Source organism: Gavia stellata, chromosome 7 (genome assembly GCF_030936135.1).
Source record: "Gavia stellata isolate bGavSte3 chromosome 7, bGavSte3.hap2, whole genome shotgun sequence".
Taxonomy (NCBI): domain Eukaryota; kingdom Metazoa; phylum Chordata; class Aves; order Gaviiformes; family Gaviidae; genus Gavia; species Gavia stellata.
The window spans coordinates 3,950,770-3,967,715 of record NC_082600.1 but is presented as its reverse complement, the minus strand read 5'-3'; the positions used below and the strand labels follow the sequence as shown (position 1 = coordinate 3,967,715).

General features: G+C 54.2%; 2 protein-coding genes across 2 annotated transcripts in view; both read right to left on the bottom strand.

Annotated features, from left to right (window-relative positions):
* Positions 1–16,946, bottom strand: part of PSMC6 (proteasome 26S subunit, ATPase 6) — a 364,454-nt gene that overhangs the window by 172,820 nt on the left and 174,688 nt on the right. The gene's annotated exons all lie outside the window — the stretch shown is intronic.
* GNG2 (G protein subunit gamma 2) lies at positions 3,318–6,214 on the bottom strand. Its single transcript, XM_009809632.2, has 3 exons — positions 6,178–6,214; positions 4,877–4,992; positions 3,318–3,798 (listed from the first exon to the last, which is right to left on the bottom strand). Exons 2-3 carry the CDS (start codon positions 4,961–4,963, stop codon positions 3,670–3,672), a joined length of 216 nt encoding a protein of 71 aa, XP_009807934.1. The 5' UTR covers positions 4,964–4,992; positions 6,178–6,214; the 3' UTR covers positions 3,318–3,669.

Sequence of the window (16,946 nt, the reverse complement as noted above, 5' to 3'; positions counted from 1 at the left end):
GCGACAGTTGGCTCGCTCCTTCGCAGTGACACCAATTTTTTTTCTTTTAAGCTGGTCCCATGGACACAGCAAGGGATGGGGACGTGAGACTTGAGCCCGCCAGTGCAGAAAAGTCGGGGCACGCTGCTGCTGTCTCCCCAGCGTTGGACAATGTTTGCTGCTCGCTGAGATGCTCTAAATGTGCATGGAAAACTGAAATACCTACACGGTGCCTGCGCCAGGCTCAGCAGTGATGGGTTTCGTTGCAAAACCCGCGCTGCTACCTTGCTCCTGGCCTCGGACATGACCTGAGGCTAAGCAGCCTCAAACTATAGCCATCTGCTTAGCCAGGAAATCATTCATCTGCAAGGGCCCTACAAAACCAGAGAGAAAATACAGGGCATGGTAAATTTGGTAGGAGCGAGGCATCTTTCTAAGCACCGGGGCAGGGAGGTGGGTGTGAGGGGAGGACACGGGAGGGGATGCTTTGCTTTGCTGCACCCCGGGTGCAAGCTGGGCATGGAGAGAGTCCTGCTGTCCTGCTCTCCATCACCCCTTCCCCAGCCTCCCACCGCAGCAAGGACGGGGCTCAGACTCTCAAGAGACTCCCCAAAACAGCCCTAAATGAAATGAGGCCATTCCTGCTCTGGGCTACGGGCTGGACCGCAGTGGGCCAGATCCTGTGCTGGGCGTGCTGGAGGTGGCAGTGGGGAGAGCCTGTACTTGCTGCCAGGGATGGGAGAAGGAGGAAAGTAAGGGAGAAAGGATGGACATCAAAACTAGAGCTTTCAAGTGTCTCTCAGTTTCTGAGTGATGGTGATTTTGGGCAAGGAGTAATGTCCCACCCTGAACAAGCTCGATCCCCCCCCCAAGCTGGCTGATCCTGTGGGAACAGAAAGCTGTGGTTTGGTGGGGGCTGAAGCCCCGAGAGGCTTTGCTTTCCCTCACCAACGGGCTTGAAAGCTGTTGCCAAACCCCACGCCCCGGCAGAGAGACCCCCTGATCCCACTGGGAATGGGACCCAACCACAACCAGGACGGGAACCCACCTCCCCAGGGGCCGGCGCGCACAGAGCATCGTCTCCAACGGTTTGAAACAAATCCAAAATTTTATTTCCAATGAGTACACAGACCACGTGGGATGGGGATGCGCTACATCACAACGCCGACCTCCCCGCGCTGGCTTTCAGTTACAACCGCCCCCTCCCCAAAACCCTGGCAGCAGCAGGCTGGCACCAAAGGGACGGACTCGCCCCCGCCGCCAGCAACCTTGGTAGAAAAAAAGAAAAAGTCCTTTTCCAGTACTCCAGATATTTTTCTTTAAAAGCCTGGGGGTAGAGTTGAATGTCATTTGATACCACACTGGAAATACAGCATCGGGATGGAGAGATGACTGGTATTTTTGTTGCGGGGGGGGGGGAAACGATCTTGGCAGGCGGTCTCTACTTGGCTAACAAAGGCGTATCTGTGTAAATATAAATACTGGGGTGAAATACCTGGCAGCACACCAATGTCAACACCACTACCAACATAAAATAAAGACCAGCAACGTAAAACACCTTCAATGAGTAGTTTAGGCTAATTCAAAATCCCCCCCCCAGCCCATGCGTTTCTTCGTTTATTTATTAAGAATTCAAGTTGTAAAATATGCAAGTTGTTAAAAAACTTATTACAAACCACTTCATGACAGCCTTTGGGAAGGGTTGGGGTGTGAGCCCTGGGTCAGACGGGCTGCGCTTCACTCTCCGTGACGGTAAATCAGTGTTAAAAAGAAGAGGCAAACCCAGGACAGGGTGTTTACATGTCTGCCTTGTAACACCACGAGTGAAACCAGCTGCAGAGCCAACCACTTCATCCGTCCTTCGTCCTAAAGCTACGTGAGCTGTAGTAAAAAGATCGAAACAGGGAGGTTGGGGGGGGCCGAAAGCCACCGCGGGAGGGCTGGGACCATCTAGGCTACTCGTGTCGTATAAACATTACCAGATGCCAAGAGTTTTGAGTCCAGTGTAAGAACAAACTGGTCTTCTCTGTGGAAGACTAGAAAAAGAGTATGAAAAGGTAGAAAAACCAAAATGCACTTGTTACGGGCTAGAAAGATTCGCTGAAAGGTACCTAAAGACTATTGCCCTCTTGAATCCACAGGGATTTTTAAGCTGATACCTGATTCAGAACTACAGTTTAGCGGGGTCACTGCAGACCCCCGAAACCCCTAAGTGACACCCACCTAATTTGGTACGCAGTTCCCCAAGTTATGATTCCCAAAGTTTCCCAAGAGTGTAGAGCGGGGAAAGCCGGGAGGTGTTTAGCAGCGGAAAGGAGATGCGAGCCATGTCCGCAAAAGTATTAACCCGAGGCAGAGCCAAAAAAAGGTGGCGTGTGTCCCCCGAAACGCTGACGGCAGATGGACTGGACCTGGGAATAACTGGAATAATTCCCCAGCCTGATGCGGAGCTCAGGCTGTGTGTAAACAAGGTATCAGGCACCTCCGTGAAGGGGTGGCCCCACGGCTTCCCCCACGGCTCCCCAAGCTGCCCCCCTGCCCCGTGCCATCGTGGCGGGGCGGCAGTGGGAACGGGAGAGGCGGTGGGTGCGAGAAGGGGCAGAAGCATCCTGCTGCAGGGCAGCATCCCGGCCCAGCTCCAAGGGGAGGAGATGCTGCTGGGAAGCCGAAAGAACAGGACACGGACCAAGCGAGGAGGGCAGAGGCACAGAGGTGTAGGAGAAGAGGAAAGACCCAGAAAGAAGTGGTCGACTTTGATTTTCAGATTTCTAGCTACCCGCCGATGCCTGGGGCGGGGGCCACCCTGAGCCCCCGCGCCCGGGGGTTGGCACCTACCCTAACGCAGGAGGTTATTTCAGGCACGTCTAAGGCATCGCAGGAGTTGTCTTTGCTTTCAGAATCGCCTCGGTTTCCTCCCTACAGCTTCTTCCACCAGCACGTGGTGTCAAACGATAGAAAAGAAAAGTCTGGAGCGGATGAACAGAGATAAACTCTCATGCACTACCACCGAACATCGTCACAGGAGTATGAAGCACCAACCACGACACATGATTCACTTTTACTTGCAGAGCCGAAGCTAACCATATACAAAATGTTAGAAAGTGGGGTTTGCTAGAAATACAGAGCTGCCGGCACGCGGGGCGCGGGCAGGAGCTGCCAGCGTCCTCGCTAACCCGCCGCGGGGCCGCTCACCCCCTGTGCTACGCTACCGCCAGAAATTAAAGAGCACGAGACCAAACATTGAGTAACATCATAGTCATCTAACCTGTCGCTATATATCTGACAACTTAAATAAAAAATAATATTTTGGAAAGAAACCAACAATATCATTCCAAGAAGGTTATACACATCCTTAGCAGTTACTTCGCTCAGCACAGCTCTGGTGCTTTAAATATGGAACAATCAAACAATTTTGTGAGCAGAAAAGTGACACAAATTTATTCTTTACATATTTTTTTTTTTTCTTTCTAGGCAACTCTACAGACTTCAGATCTTTTGCCTCGCAATGCAGATCATCTTATTCCCCCAAAGGTGGCCAGGTTCTTTAAACATGCACATCTCTGTAGCTTCCAGGCCGTGTATTTTACTTATTTTTGTTTAAATTCTGCAGACTAGCAGGTCGTCCCCGTTCCTAAAAACTCTACATCAGTGTTCAGGGTGGCCTGAGTGCCAGTCAGGCTCCTCGAGGGTTTACAGGATCACGCAGAAGAACTTCTTCTCTCTAAAGGGGTTTTCTGAGGCCGGGACGGGGGTCAATAGAGGGTCCTCCTTGGCGTGGGCTTCGCAGTACGCCATCAGGTCCGCTGCCGCTTTTGACACCTGGAATAGAGGGAGCCCCGCGTTAGGGACGGGCTGCGCTGGGGACGTCCCACCCTGAGAGATCCCGCCGGTGGGGGGGCTGGGCTCGCAGCATCCCCGACCCAGGGTATGCAACATCATACCCTGGCCAAAGACCCGACCGGGGAATCGACAGCACGTCCCCCGTGGGGCTGGTTTTTCACCTCTGGGCTCTAAGCTCGCCTGTCGCACGCGCTCCTGTGCGCATCCTTCGCATCCTTCACCCGTTCGCATCCTTCACCTGATTTGATCGTAGCGAGGACCGACTTTAGCGGGCGTCGTATCCCTGCTGTCTCTTCCCCCCATCCCTCGGCAGGGACGTCCATGGCTGCTATAGCGACATTTGCTGCCCTCAGCCACCGACCTTGCTATTTATTCAGGACGTGGCGGCAGCTCCCGAACTGCCGGAGCTCATCCCAGCCCTGAGAGGTGAGGTTTTGCTTGCAAGCACCCAGACGTGCCCGCAGCCAGTAACCGGCCCCGGAGCACCTCTCTCCCCGGGATCGGCTGTCATCCAAAACCACCTCGGTGGAGAAGACAAATCCCCTGGGATCTCAAGCTTGAAGCTGATGAGCTTTCGTGTGCCCCGAAGCAGCAGTTCCACCGGGGTGGAGCAGAAGCGGTCAGAGCAGAGGAAGCATCTCCCAGAAAGGACTGGGCTTTCCGTAGGAAAGAGGCTTCAGAACGACATTGCTTTCTGAGTTTCCCTGCTAACCTCAAGGCTGAGCACCAAGCACTGCCCAAAGGACAGTTTTAACAGCAACTGTGACAAACAGCGTGGTTTTAACCTGGTCCCGAGAAGGGCGAGATGCCTCGGGGAGAGCCACTCCTTCCCACCCCCCGGCAGGGCTCCAGGCAATGCTTCCAGCTGCCTTCTCCGGGTGAGCACCTCCCGCTGCCTTCCGCCGCGGCCATCGGGATCACTGAGACGAGCATCCTCCATAAACACCGCCCGCCGCCGCCTCCCAGCTCCCACAGCATGCTTTTGGCAGCCGCTCAGCAGCAGACACCACCTCGCCGCATCCCTCTGAGCCGACAGCCAACCCCCAAGCCACACTACCTTTATCCTGTCGATGTTGGCCTCCATCTTCAGCTGCTCCACCAGCTTGCGGGCTTGCGCTATGCTAGCAGTGTTGTTGCTAGCCATGGGCAGGCCAGGCGTGCTCTCCGGATGGGCTGCGGGCACAAACAGACGGGGGTGAACTCCTGGGCTGAGCAGAGAGATGCTCCCAGCCCCGAAATCCCCAAAACGATGGGCTGGGGTTGCAGGCGTGGAGCTGTTAGAGCCGAGCCGTGTGAATGAGGGTGTGAGAATGGGAGATGCAGACCTGGGTATTTCAGCTAGCGTTTAATCCTGTGTTTATACAAGGGCAGTGAGCCACCAGCCTTTGTGGGTATGCGGGTCGGCACACGCTGCCAGCAGTACCCTCCTGTGCCCTCCCCATCGTCCCCTGAGCGGGGGGTGCCCTATGAGCCATCCTTAAGGGACACTGGGACCTTCTAGGGCACAGCCTGCAGCAGCAGGACCCCGGCTGAGCTGTACTTTGCCTTTTGCTGTTATAGGAAAGGCTGTGGTGGCGACAAGGCAAAGGAAATCAGGGGACGGGCTCCCCCCGGAGCAGCCCGGCGCTGCTGCTGCCGTGCCAGGCACATCATCCAGCCCCGCGCTGGTGCCCAGCCTGCAGTGCGTCCGGTGTCCCTTGGCCTCCCTTGCTTTGTCCCTGCTGCCAACTTGAACATTGAGATGCTAAACAGGATGCTGGAGTTTCCTGTTTCTCGAGATTTCTACCCCAGGCAGGCGGGGGACGCTCATTAAGTCCACGCCGTCTAGATCATGTCTTGATCACGGATGTTTTTCCGTTACAACAGCCACAAGCTCCGGCAGCTGCGGCCAGAAACCCAGCGTTCACCTCCTCCGGCAGCCGACGCTTTCACAAGCAGCGAGTATTTTACTGCAGAGGCACAGCCGTGCTGTGCTGGTCCCTGCCTGGCTCAAAAAAGGGGGGGTTTGGGGGGATGTCCTGCAATAGCAGGGCACAGCGAGTCCCCCCCCGCCAGCCCCTTGGGTCATGGGACAAGGATGGCACAGCCCTAAAATGAGGGGCTCACGGCGTTTTAGGGAGGACACCGAAAAGCTGTGGGCACCTTCAGCTCAAGCCCATCTCGGGGGATATAAGGGTGTTTGGAAAGAAGCTCATCCTGGGACGTACTGAAAAAAGCAACCTGGCACTGAGCAAGGTGCCTGTGCTCGGAGGCGACCGGAGAGCGAGCCGTGCCGGGGTCAGCCGGGGTTTCAGGATGAGACCCCTCCCCAGCCACCCCCCTGCCCATCGGGGAGCACGAGGAGGAGTTATTTTTTACCAGAAGCAGGTCTCTCCGGTGATTGGTGCCTCTAGGGGAAGATCTGCTCCTCTTGGCCGTTGGCTACCTTTAAATAAAGAGAATATAAAAAACAAAGAGCACCAGGTTAGGTTGCTGTGATGCCAGTCAACGCAACGAGAACATTATTTATGGCACCAGGAAAGCCAGAGCCCTTGCAGACGCCGAGCCCTATACCCCGCTGGGGAGGCAGAAAGTCTGTGGGTTTCCTTCCGTGTCCCCCCCCTCCCTCCCCTGCCCTCCAAGCACGGCCCACAGAAACATTATTTGTTTGCATTCAGTGAGGTTTTCAGCACAGGAAGAGGTTTCAACTCAGCGGGCAACTCTCCGAGGGTGGTTGGCAGCCGGGCTTTTAGCTGTTCCCCAGCTTGCGGCGAGCCCCGCGGCACATCCGAGCACGCTGTAGGATGCACGGCGAAAGGGGATGCAATTTAACCGTCTGGTGCACAGAGCACGTGGTGGGGCGGAAAGAGCATCCCCAGGGGAAGGCTGCCAAAATCCTCCCCCCTTCGCCGCAGCTCAGCTCCCACCGAGCATCCCAAGCTCCTGCCCGGGTCCGCTCTCATCGGGCAAAGCTCTGCGCCATGGCTTGAGGTTTAGCTCGAGCATTTGTGTTGTTTCGGCGCTGGTTTTGCTCAGCTTTCCCCCAGTTTCTTTCCTGGAGAGGCATTCGAGCAGCAGGCTACCAGGGCATCTCTCCTGCTTCTGCTTTCAGTTCTCCCTGCAAAGCCACGAAGTGGATGCCGGTGGCGGTGCCAACTCACTTGTGGCACAGCAGCCGGCACCGGGCTGGTGGGAAAGCCGGTGGCCATGTAGGTTCACCGAGGTGTACCTCACCCAAGACACCGTTGCGTGGCTTGGAGACTGCAGAGACTTTTCTAATGCAACAGATATCATTCTTGGTGGATTTTGTGCCGTTTCATACAGAGGACCGTGGTCTGCTGCCTCTCCGGTGGTGGGGAGTCACTTAGGGACTGAAGTATAATGTCATGGAAGGAGGCACGGGAGTGGGGAGCATTGCTGAGAGCCTCTGTACGGCTGCTACAGCCCTAATCTTAAAAAATATATATGTATCTAACCCTGCTACTGCCTTCATACAAGGAAACCCTCCCATGCTCTTACTACATCTAGCCCTAGAGGCTTTAAGGTAGAAAAGACAGCCCCAAAAACAAGGGCGGAGAAGCCTGAGACACCGCTGGGACAGAGGAGGGGACATCAGTGTGAGCACCCCGCCGGGCACCGGGCTGCTGGGACGATGCCAGGGACCTGGGACGATGCCGGGGACCCGGGCGCAGCTCAGCCAGCTCCCACAGCCGTGGCGTCACCAGGAGCCGGCCGCACGCCTGGCCCCGCTCGGCCCCGCTGCAGAAACCTGATGTAGGAACTTGAACCGTTTTGGGGCCAGCGATGGTTTTACAGCGTTTCCATGCTGCGAGCAGCTGGGCGTGCTTCCTTCAACGCGAATAATAAAAAAATAGCAGGTGACACTTTGAGTTGAGCTCATGAATATCCCCCCACCGAAAAACAACCCCTGCAACAGCCCAGGCACCGCTCGGGCAGCAGCAAAGCTGTTCAAACAGGGCAGCCACAAAAGCAGCTTTTTTAATCCCAACGTGAGGACACCCCACTGTACCCCTAGGAGGTCGTGGAGCCACCGGGAGTAACCCCAAAGCCTCCGTGCCTTTTCATTTGGATTTGATTTAAGGCAAGCCAAGCTGCTAGAGCATCCTCCTCTCCTTCAACCCCCAGTGCCTCTTTACTACTAATTGCAATCAACCAAACTACACCCTGGCCGGTGCCTCGGCAGCACCAGTGACTAAAATGCTTGCAGGCAGCTGCCCGCTTCATTCGCCCAGGAGCAATGCTGCCCCACACCAAAGCAATGAGCCGATTTATTTCTTTTCCCCAAGAGGCAAGGAGGTGGGGGGTTCCCTGCCGTCAGACCCTGTGCGGGACTAGAAAATACTTGTTTAAATAGATAGTGGGTAGATGCCGAGAGCATCAGACTTCAGGCAAATTAAAACCACCCCGGAAAATATATAAATCCTCAGATTGGAGGAAAAAAGCCAAACTATTTGAGAATGGCTGTTGGAAGGAAATTATCTTTCTAAACAGCTTATGTCCTTGCGGTGTCATCCCTCCGTGGGCAAGCACTGGGACTGGAGCTTTGAGAGCCGGCTCAGAGACCCGCTAGACCCAGCGAGCCCCCCTGACCCCCGTTCGAGGAATCCGGGTATTCCCAGCACGGCGGGGTGACGGCAGCCCTTGGACACGGTGGGTTTGTACGGGGACCGATGGGGCTGAGCGAGCGCAAAAGGAGCCATCAGGCGGGAGGGACATGTGCCGGCGCTCGCCGCGTTATTCCGATGACCGATAGGTCCCCTCTGGCTGGCAGAGCTCGGCTCCTGACCCCAGCCATCAAAATCCCCACCTTAAAGCTAAAAATCACTGCGCTTCCCGATATTTCCTCATCCCCCAGTTGTCACAGGGCTCTTCTCGCACCCGATGCTGTTGTGCTTAAGTTTGCCTGCAAAGAAAGGGGTTTAATGGCACACACAAGGGAATACGGACGGCATCTTATTTCACCCGCTTAACGGCACGTGTGCCTGGATAATAGGATTCCTGCCTTGGAGCCCACGGGTTAATGAGTAAGGATGCTATTTTATTTTCATGCTAATGATGTTTAGCACGTACAGTACATGGATATCCTCTCTTTTGGGCTCGGCACTGTAATTACAACTCAGGATCTCGCCAGGTTGTTTTGATACTCGTCTGTCGTGCAGAGGGGTCACGGGTTATGTACCACATATGGCAAGAGGTTGAATTAATTTAAAAGGATGCAAAAGCACTTGCAATCAATGTCTGCACTCGGAAATTTTGCTGCTGATTTTTGCTAGCTGGTACCTATGTCCCAAGAGAACACCTAATTTATTGTTGTCTCTTTGTTTAATGAAGAGCGATTGATAATCAAATGATATTTTCTCTTTTCACCAGTGGGACCCAGACAAAACAGGCACAAAAAATTGGGATTTAGGGGGGATTTGCATGGACTTAGATGGGCAAATGGTGAGGGATGTCAGGGCACTGATCCAGCATTTATGGCTGTGTCTGCTCTTGGTCTGCTCGCTCCAGCTTTGCTGAATTCTTCAGCTTTTACCTGTGCCGTGGAGCAACAAAACCCAGCCCATGAGCTGCCCGCCGTCGCTGTTCCAGCTGTGCACACAGCGAGCTGCTGCCCAACGGGATGAGATTGGGGTTTAATTTGCTCTGCGTTAAAAGCCACCATTGCTTCAGGCCAAGGCACAACCAGCCATCCTCCATCCCAGAAGCTAATCGCATCTACCTTGTTTTCTGGATGCATTTCTCCTTCCCAGCACATTCCTGCACCCCCTTTAAATATTCTCCAGATGCAGGCGACAGCCCTGAGCTGCTAGAGACTTGTTTAAGTCAGCGGTAAAATAATTTCATAGAATCACGGAATGGTTTGGGTTGGAAGGGACCTTTAAAGTTCATCCAGTCCAACCCCCCTGCAGTGAGCAGGGACATCTTCAACCAGACCAGGTTCCTCAGAGCCCCGTCTGACCCGACCTGGAATGTTTCCAGGGATGGGGCATCTCCCACCTCTCTGGGCAACCTGGGCCAGGTTTTCTTCCTTATATCTAGCCTGAATCTACTCTCTTTTAATTTAAAACCGTGACCCCTTGGCCTATTGCTACAGACCCTGCTGAAAAGTCTGTCCCCATCCTTCTCATAAGCCCCCTTTAAGTACTGGGAGGCGGCAATAGGGTCTCCCCGGAGCCTTCTCTTCTCCAGGCTGAACAACCCCAACTCTCTCAGCCTGTCCCCATCGGAGAGGTGCTCCAGCCCTCTGACCGTTCTTGTGTCCCTCCTCTGGACCCGCTCCAACAGGTCCATGTCCTTCGTATGTTGGGGACCCCTAAGCTGGATGCAGTGCTCTGGGGTGTCTCACCAGAGTGGAGTAGAGGGTCAGAATCCCCTCCCTCGACCTGCTGGCCACGCTGCTCTGGATGCAGCCCAGGATACGGTTGGCTTTCCGGGCTGCGAACGCACATTGCCGGCTCATGTCCAGCTTTTCATCCCCCAGTTCCCCCAAGTCCTTCTCCGCAGGGCTGCTCTCCATCCCTTCAGCCCCCAGCCTGTACTGATACCGGGGGTTGCCCCGACCCCGGTGCAGCACCTTGCACTTGGCCTTGTTGAACCTCATGAGGTTCACACAGACCCACTTCTCGAGCTTGTCCAGGTCCCTCTGGATGGCATCCCGTCCCTCAGGCATGACAACCGCACCACTCAGCTTAATGTCATCTACAAATGTGCTAACGCCTGCTGCTCCCCATCCAGCTCCGGCCCGGTGAGCCGCCGGCGCTGCCTCCTGGCACAGCCAGGCACAAGCCGCTTCGCCACAGCACCGCCTCAACCGAGGAGCGAAGCAAAATGCCATGTACAACCCAAAAAAGCCACTGCAAAAGGAACGTTTCTTGACGCCGGAGCAATCAAACCCTCCTGCTAAGCTGCCATCCTACTCCTCCCTCCCAAACTGGGCTCCTATGGGGCTCCGGCATCCCGCAGCTGCCAGCCCTGCTTGCAAGAGTAATTAGCCTTCGTTTGCCAGCTCCTCGTCAGCACAGGCTGCCGTCCGCGTTGCGCAGAGCTGTGCCAAAAGGCTGCAGAGCCAGCGCTTGGGCAGAGGGGTCCCCGGCCCCCGCGCGCCTTGCACCAGCTCCATCACCCCATCACCAGCCCAAACCCCACAAAATCTGAGCCCAGCCTCCCCCCTAGCTTTTTTCCCCCCCTTTCGCTTGGGTTTTAGCTCAAGTTGCATGTGGGTGGAGACCAGAATTCTCCTAAATGTTTAAAAAAATGGCATTTTAAGGGTGATCATTTAGTCCAATTGGACTAATTACATAGGCAGCTATCATTACAGAAGAGGGATCTGGAAGCACGTTCTGCACGGGGTCAGGTCCATCACTGTCCAAAGGCAGCGCTAACCCTGGCTGGCACACCAGCATCTTTGCAAAGCATTTTCTTACGTTCTTGAAGGTGCAAAGGGGCATCGAGTGAGGTTTTACGGGTGTCACGAGACACCTCCTGCGTCTCTAGGGCTCTGCAGCCTTTGCCCCCCACCTGCGGACCTCTGCGGTTTTAAACCTGTGGATCACATCCTCTCCTGTCGCCCAATTTTCCAGACTTTTTTCACTTCCCAGTGGGTTTTGCTCCGCTTGGCAGAAAACCATTCTCCCCACACCTCCCAGCTGAACCGAAAGGAAAAGCTCTGTAGGAAAGAAACCGAAAGCACTGACATCGGCCAGGGCAAAACCTCGCCGTTCCTCCACCGAAAGCAGCTCCCCGGAGCACCGCACGGCATCACCCACCACCGGGAACAGCTCCTTTTCGGAGCGAAAGCAGGAGCCTCCCTGCTTCTCGGTTTCAATTCAGAAGTCCTGTTTTCCATCACTGATGCACCAGTATTTTCCACCCAGTTAGTAGGAAAGTGCGCGAACCCCATGGGGTCAGCCAGGATTTTGGGGAGCGCAGGGCTCAGGCTTCTTCCTACCAGGCAGGCATCACCCAGGGTTTTTTTTTGGTCCAGAAAAGGTGCCAGGCTGGGTATTGTAATGGAGGGATTTCTTCCAGCTCTCATTCGTGCTGGGATTTCTCCTGGTCCCTGCGCATCCCCCCAGATCCCACCAGCTGAGGACAGCCCAACTCGCTGCATCCCAGGGGCACGGCCAGGCACAGGATCAACGCGGTCCCCACCGAGGCAAGCAGGCTTTCCTGAAAACTGCCTTTTCCTCCCCAAAAAACAGGTGCGAGGTGGCATCCAGAATGGATAACCGAGCGTACGGCTGTGCCGTCACCCTCCCGCAGCCGGTCGCCGGCCGGCTGGAGCGTGGGAATCCCTCACGCGGGGCTGGCCGGCTTTTCAAGCCATGCTGTTGCTTTTGCTGAAAGCCATCGCTAAAAATAGGTGGCTCGGCTGAAAAAGAATTACTAAATATATACAGAAAACTATAAAAATATTACAGACAAAAAGAAAATAGCAAAGAGCCGTGTTTCCAGGGGGTGGGAGCTGGTGTAGTCGCATTGATCTCGACAGCAGTTGCAGACCTGGCTGGGAAGGGAACCTTAATACGCCCAAATTCCATGGGTTTCATTATTTCCTTAAGCAAAGAAAACGTTACGAGCTAGATTCGTGCCCGTGGGCTCCCATCACACCGCTTCGCTGGGGCACAGGACCTTAGTCCTCAGCCGTGGTTACAGCCACAGCTCCCAATCCCCATCCACAGGGATTTTATTCCCTTTTCCAACATCCATTTTTTTACGCCCGATGCCCAATACGGTGTTTAAATCACCGAAAAGCAGCTCGCGGGTCAGAGACGTGCCGGCAAATAAATAAATAAATGAAAAGGCGCCTGAGTGGAAAATGAGCCTGTTTCCATGGAAATGGCTTCATTATCACACCAGCATCCGATCCCTCCCGCCAAAGTGGGGCGAGGTGGGATGGGTGCCCGTTTTGGCACCGATGATGGTGTTTTGCCCGTGTCGGCGGGTTTTGGTGCCTGGCCTCCCACTGCTTCTGCGGCAGTCGGGGAGGGTACCAAATCTGTTGCCCATCTTAGCCTATTCAGCCATATTTCACCCCAAACGCAGCGCGGGGGGGTCATACCCAGCCCGCCGCTGGCTCAGCCAGCCCTGACTCCGCTGGCAAATCTCATTATCAAGGCAAAGCGAAACATAGGGACCTGCTGTGAAGATTATTTTCTTCCATAATTTTACTGGGCCACTAAATAAAGAGCTCAGCGCTGGAGCTGGCTTTGCAGAGAGCCGGGTGCGGGATGTCCCCTCCATCCACCTTGTGCTGCCGGAGCCAACCACGGCTGCAGCCCAGACCTTGTTAATCTCTCCAGTCCACGGCACGCTTTTCCATGAAGTTTGCGAGCAGTAAAGGTTTGAGCAACATCCATCCCTTTGGAAAGCGGAGCGTGTCCCAGTGCAGCCCACCCGGGCTGAGGCTCCAGGAGAAAACTCCTTCCCAGGAGGCACGTAGAGAGCCGGAGAGGAGCCGGGGGAGGCAGCTGCGATGGAGCCAAGCGGCTCCGGCCCCACGGGGACATTTTTGGTCTCGCAGGGCTGTCGCTTTTGCCTGGAGAAGTCACCGCGCCGTGGGCGTCACGCAAAAGTGAGAATCTCAGCTTTTTATTTTCTCACAGGCGTCCTAACGGCTCAAAGTGAAGGCAAACAGAAACCAACCTCGACTTCCTTTTTTTTTTTTAATAGTTAGTTTTTTCTGTTTTTTTAAGAGATTATTCGGGTGAAGGACCAGCTGCCAGGCAGCACAGTCTGGGACATCTTCTCCAGTCCCTCCTGCCACCATTCATAGGAAATGGTGGCTCTTTCCGGCTGGGTACCACTGGGAGGGAGCGTCAGCCTGCTCCGGGGTCGGCACAAGGCTCCGGCACCGCAGGAACGCTGCCGGGATTGCTGATCCCTGTGCCGAAGGTCAGGGGTGTAACAGCAGCGTCGTTTCCCCGGCTGGCAAAGCTGGAGGCTTCCAGTGAGCCAAAAAGCCGTGTGAACCCCCACCTTGCCCCAGAGCCTTTGGGGATGTACCCCTGAAAGGGAAAAGCCACCCCACCATCATCTGGGGGAAAACCCTGGGAAAAAGTGTTTGTTTTTAATCAGAAGGGACAAACCCAGCAGTGTGCGCAGCTCAGGCACTGGGAGGACTGGTGCCCTGGGAGCTCGGCCAAATACTGGGGAATAAGGATGCTCAAATACGTGGTCCAGCGGTCCAAACAAGCGAAGCTGCAGCCGAGCGTCGCCTTCTTCCCACAGCCTGAATTTTCATCCAGATTAAAAATACCTATCATTCTGCCAACTCACTTCTGAGCTCCGGTCAGCCCCTCGTCATGCCCTCCGCACCCACGCAGGCTCGCGGCGATGCTTCCCGGGGACAAGCAAGGGCAATGCCTGCCAGGGGAGCAGCCGGGCTCCTCGCTACCTGCTTATGCCGTGGCACAGAAAGAAAAAGGCCTCGGCTGTTGAACTGGCGGAAAGCGGTCACGTTTTGGTGTGAGAGATAAGGGCACGCATCCTGTCACGCCATCCCCTGCGCCGCCTTTCGGGCTCTCCCGCAGCGCAGGCTCCATTTCTGCGGTCCCTATCGGGGCTGAGCTACGCCACCGCTGCGCTGCACCGAAAATTAAAACTATTTAAGAGTTGGGGCTTTTTTGGTTGGTTTTTTTTTTTTTTTTAATGTAATTTAACGAAACAAGGCACGTGAGTGGAGGAGTGGGAACACAGCGAGCCTCTGCCCTGCAAATCCCTGGGCGGGCTTGCAGCGAAACCTTCGCAGTAAAGGACATGCCTGCACCCCATGCAAGCTGCAGTTAGCCTTCATCCTACCCAGATTTAAAAAAAAAAAACACTAATGCTCTCAGTTACTTGCATTTTATTTTTATGAAACTTGCCTGAGAGGAGAGCACACAGCTTCAGAAACTCCCTAAAACCGCTGACGCTTCCCGGAAAACCCACAGGTCTTTAGCTTGACCCTGGCAAATACTTAAGAGCAGGATGTTAAAAACCGAAACCCACATCCTCCCACGAGTTGGATGCCCATATTTCTCCCCGTCAGGTCCACGAAATCCTTGGAAAAGCAGCTGCTAAGCCTCGGGGCATGGCAAGCCCGCAGGTTTCTCCCACACTGGAGGGTCTCTGCCCTGCACGGGGGTCAGCCCAAGCTGGAGATCATAGAATCACGGAATGGTTTGGGTTGGAAGGGACCTTTAAAGTTCATCTAGTCCAACCCAGGGACATCTTCAACCAGACCAGGTTGCTCAGAGCCCCGTCCGACCCGACCGTGAATGTTTCCAGGGATGGGGCATCTCCCACCTCTCTGGGCAACCTGGGCCAGGGTTTCACCACCCTCAGCAGTGAATGTCTTCCTTATATCTAGCCTGAATCTCCCCTCTTTTAGTTTAAAACCATGACCCCTTGGCCTATCTCTACAGACCCTGCTAAAACATCTCTCCCCATCTTTCTCGTAAGCCCCCTTTAAGTACTGGGAGGCGGCAATAGGGTCTCCCCGGAGCCTTCTCTTCTCCAGGCTGAACAACCCCAACTCTCTCAGCCTGTCCTCATCGGAGAGGTGCTCCAGGTCAACGGCACTATCTGCAGCCGTGGCCAACGCACCTTTTAACATCGGTTAAAATACTACGCAGATATCCTTGAAACTACTTGAGCATATTATTTTGCATTTCTACTGCAGCAACAGCCAAGGGAAGACTAGTTTCTCTTCTATAATGCGCCGTACCCACACTATATAACACAGCAAACCCTTTCTTTAGGATTATTCTCAGCCTGGCAAAATACTTACCGAGGACATGACACTTCCCAGGCTGGAGCGACCCTGATATAACCACGTCAGGGGCAGCTAGTGGTAACCCCGCACTACCAATCCCCATGCAGCAATGGAGCACCAACCACACAGTAAAAGTATGAACGAATCGACCAAATAAAAAATGTTGAAACCCCGATCGTCTCTTGACTACCAAAATCCACCCCATGAAACCTGTTTCCTACCGATGAAGAGGCAGAAGGCTGGGTAGTCCCTCATTTCCCGGGGTAGAAGCTTCTGCTGTAAAGGAGACTCTAGGTCTACAAAACACGCACCCCCTCCCAGCTGGCCAGCAAAGAGCAGAAACCCTCAAAAAACTCTTTTTTTTCCCATGGAGAGACCTCTAGAAAACCAAAATCACCCTTTAATTAGAAGCATCATCACACCTATGACTTCTCAATTCTTTCGCTTCTTGATTCCTTTCCAAAAACAACTCACGTTGACTCTGAAATAAATTCTTTGTCCACGCCTTGCTCAGAAATCCCAGGAAAAATCCCCTTGACCCAGGAAAAAAAGGAGATGATTATAGCTGCCGAGGAAGCAATGAGCTCCTCTACGGTGAAAAGGAGTTCAACATCTGTTCGTAGAGCTCTGAACTCCTGACCCTTAATTAAGGGAAGCAGCCAAGAGCTATTATTTCATGTTAATTAACTGATCCATTCTTGGATTTCAGTTTTTCACATCCTGCTCTTAAGTATTTGCCAGGGTCAAGATAAAGACCTTTAGGGGAAGGTGCGAAATGAGGTTTGAAAGCGAAGGGAAGAAGGGAGCGCTGCAAGGCAGAGGCGTTTCACCCAGCGTCACATTTGCAAAAGGATTTGGGTATTTGGCTGTGGCAACCCCACTCCCGAAGAGACAAACCCGCCCTGAGCCTCACGCAAAGTCACCCTGAATTCGAGGCCACGGTGATTTACCAACTGCCCGCCCATCAGCGTGGGGGTACAGCCACCCTGAAGGAACTGGGGCAAGCCGCTGTGTTGCCCTGATTTGGCTAAAACGTCACATTTTTAGGGGACAGCCTCCCCGTGACATCAGGAAATCAGAAGGAGCCAGTGGGTTTTGCAAAGGTCCTGCCCTGGGCTCATCCTTCTGCAAAGCATTTTTCAGCCCAGCGAAAATAAAACCCAAAACGGCTCCTTTAGCTTCGAAGGCAAGAGCCCCGCCGTGCCTTTTCGCCCAAATAACTTCTGCAGCACGTGAAGCCCTCGGCTGCAGGAATCATTGCGATGAGAAATCATTCTCCGATGATTTCACCCGAACCAAACCTTTATTAGAATTTTATTTTAAGTAACACTCACGCGAAGCCTAATAACCCTTTCGAGCCGCTGGGAATCAC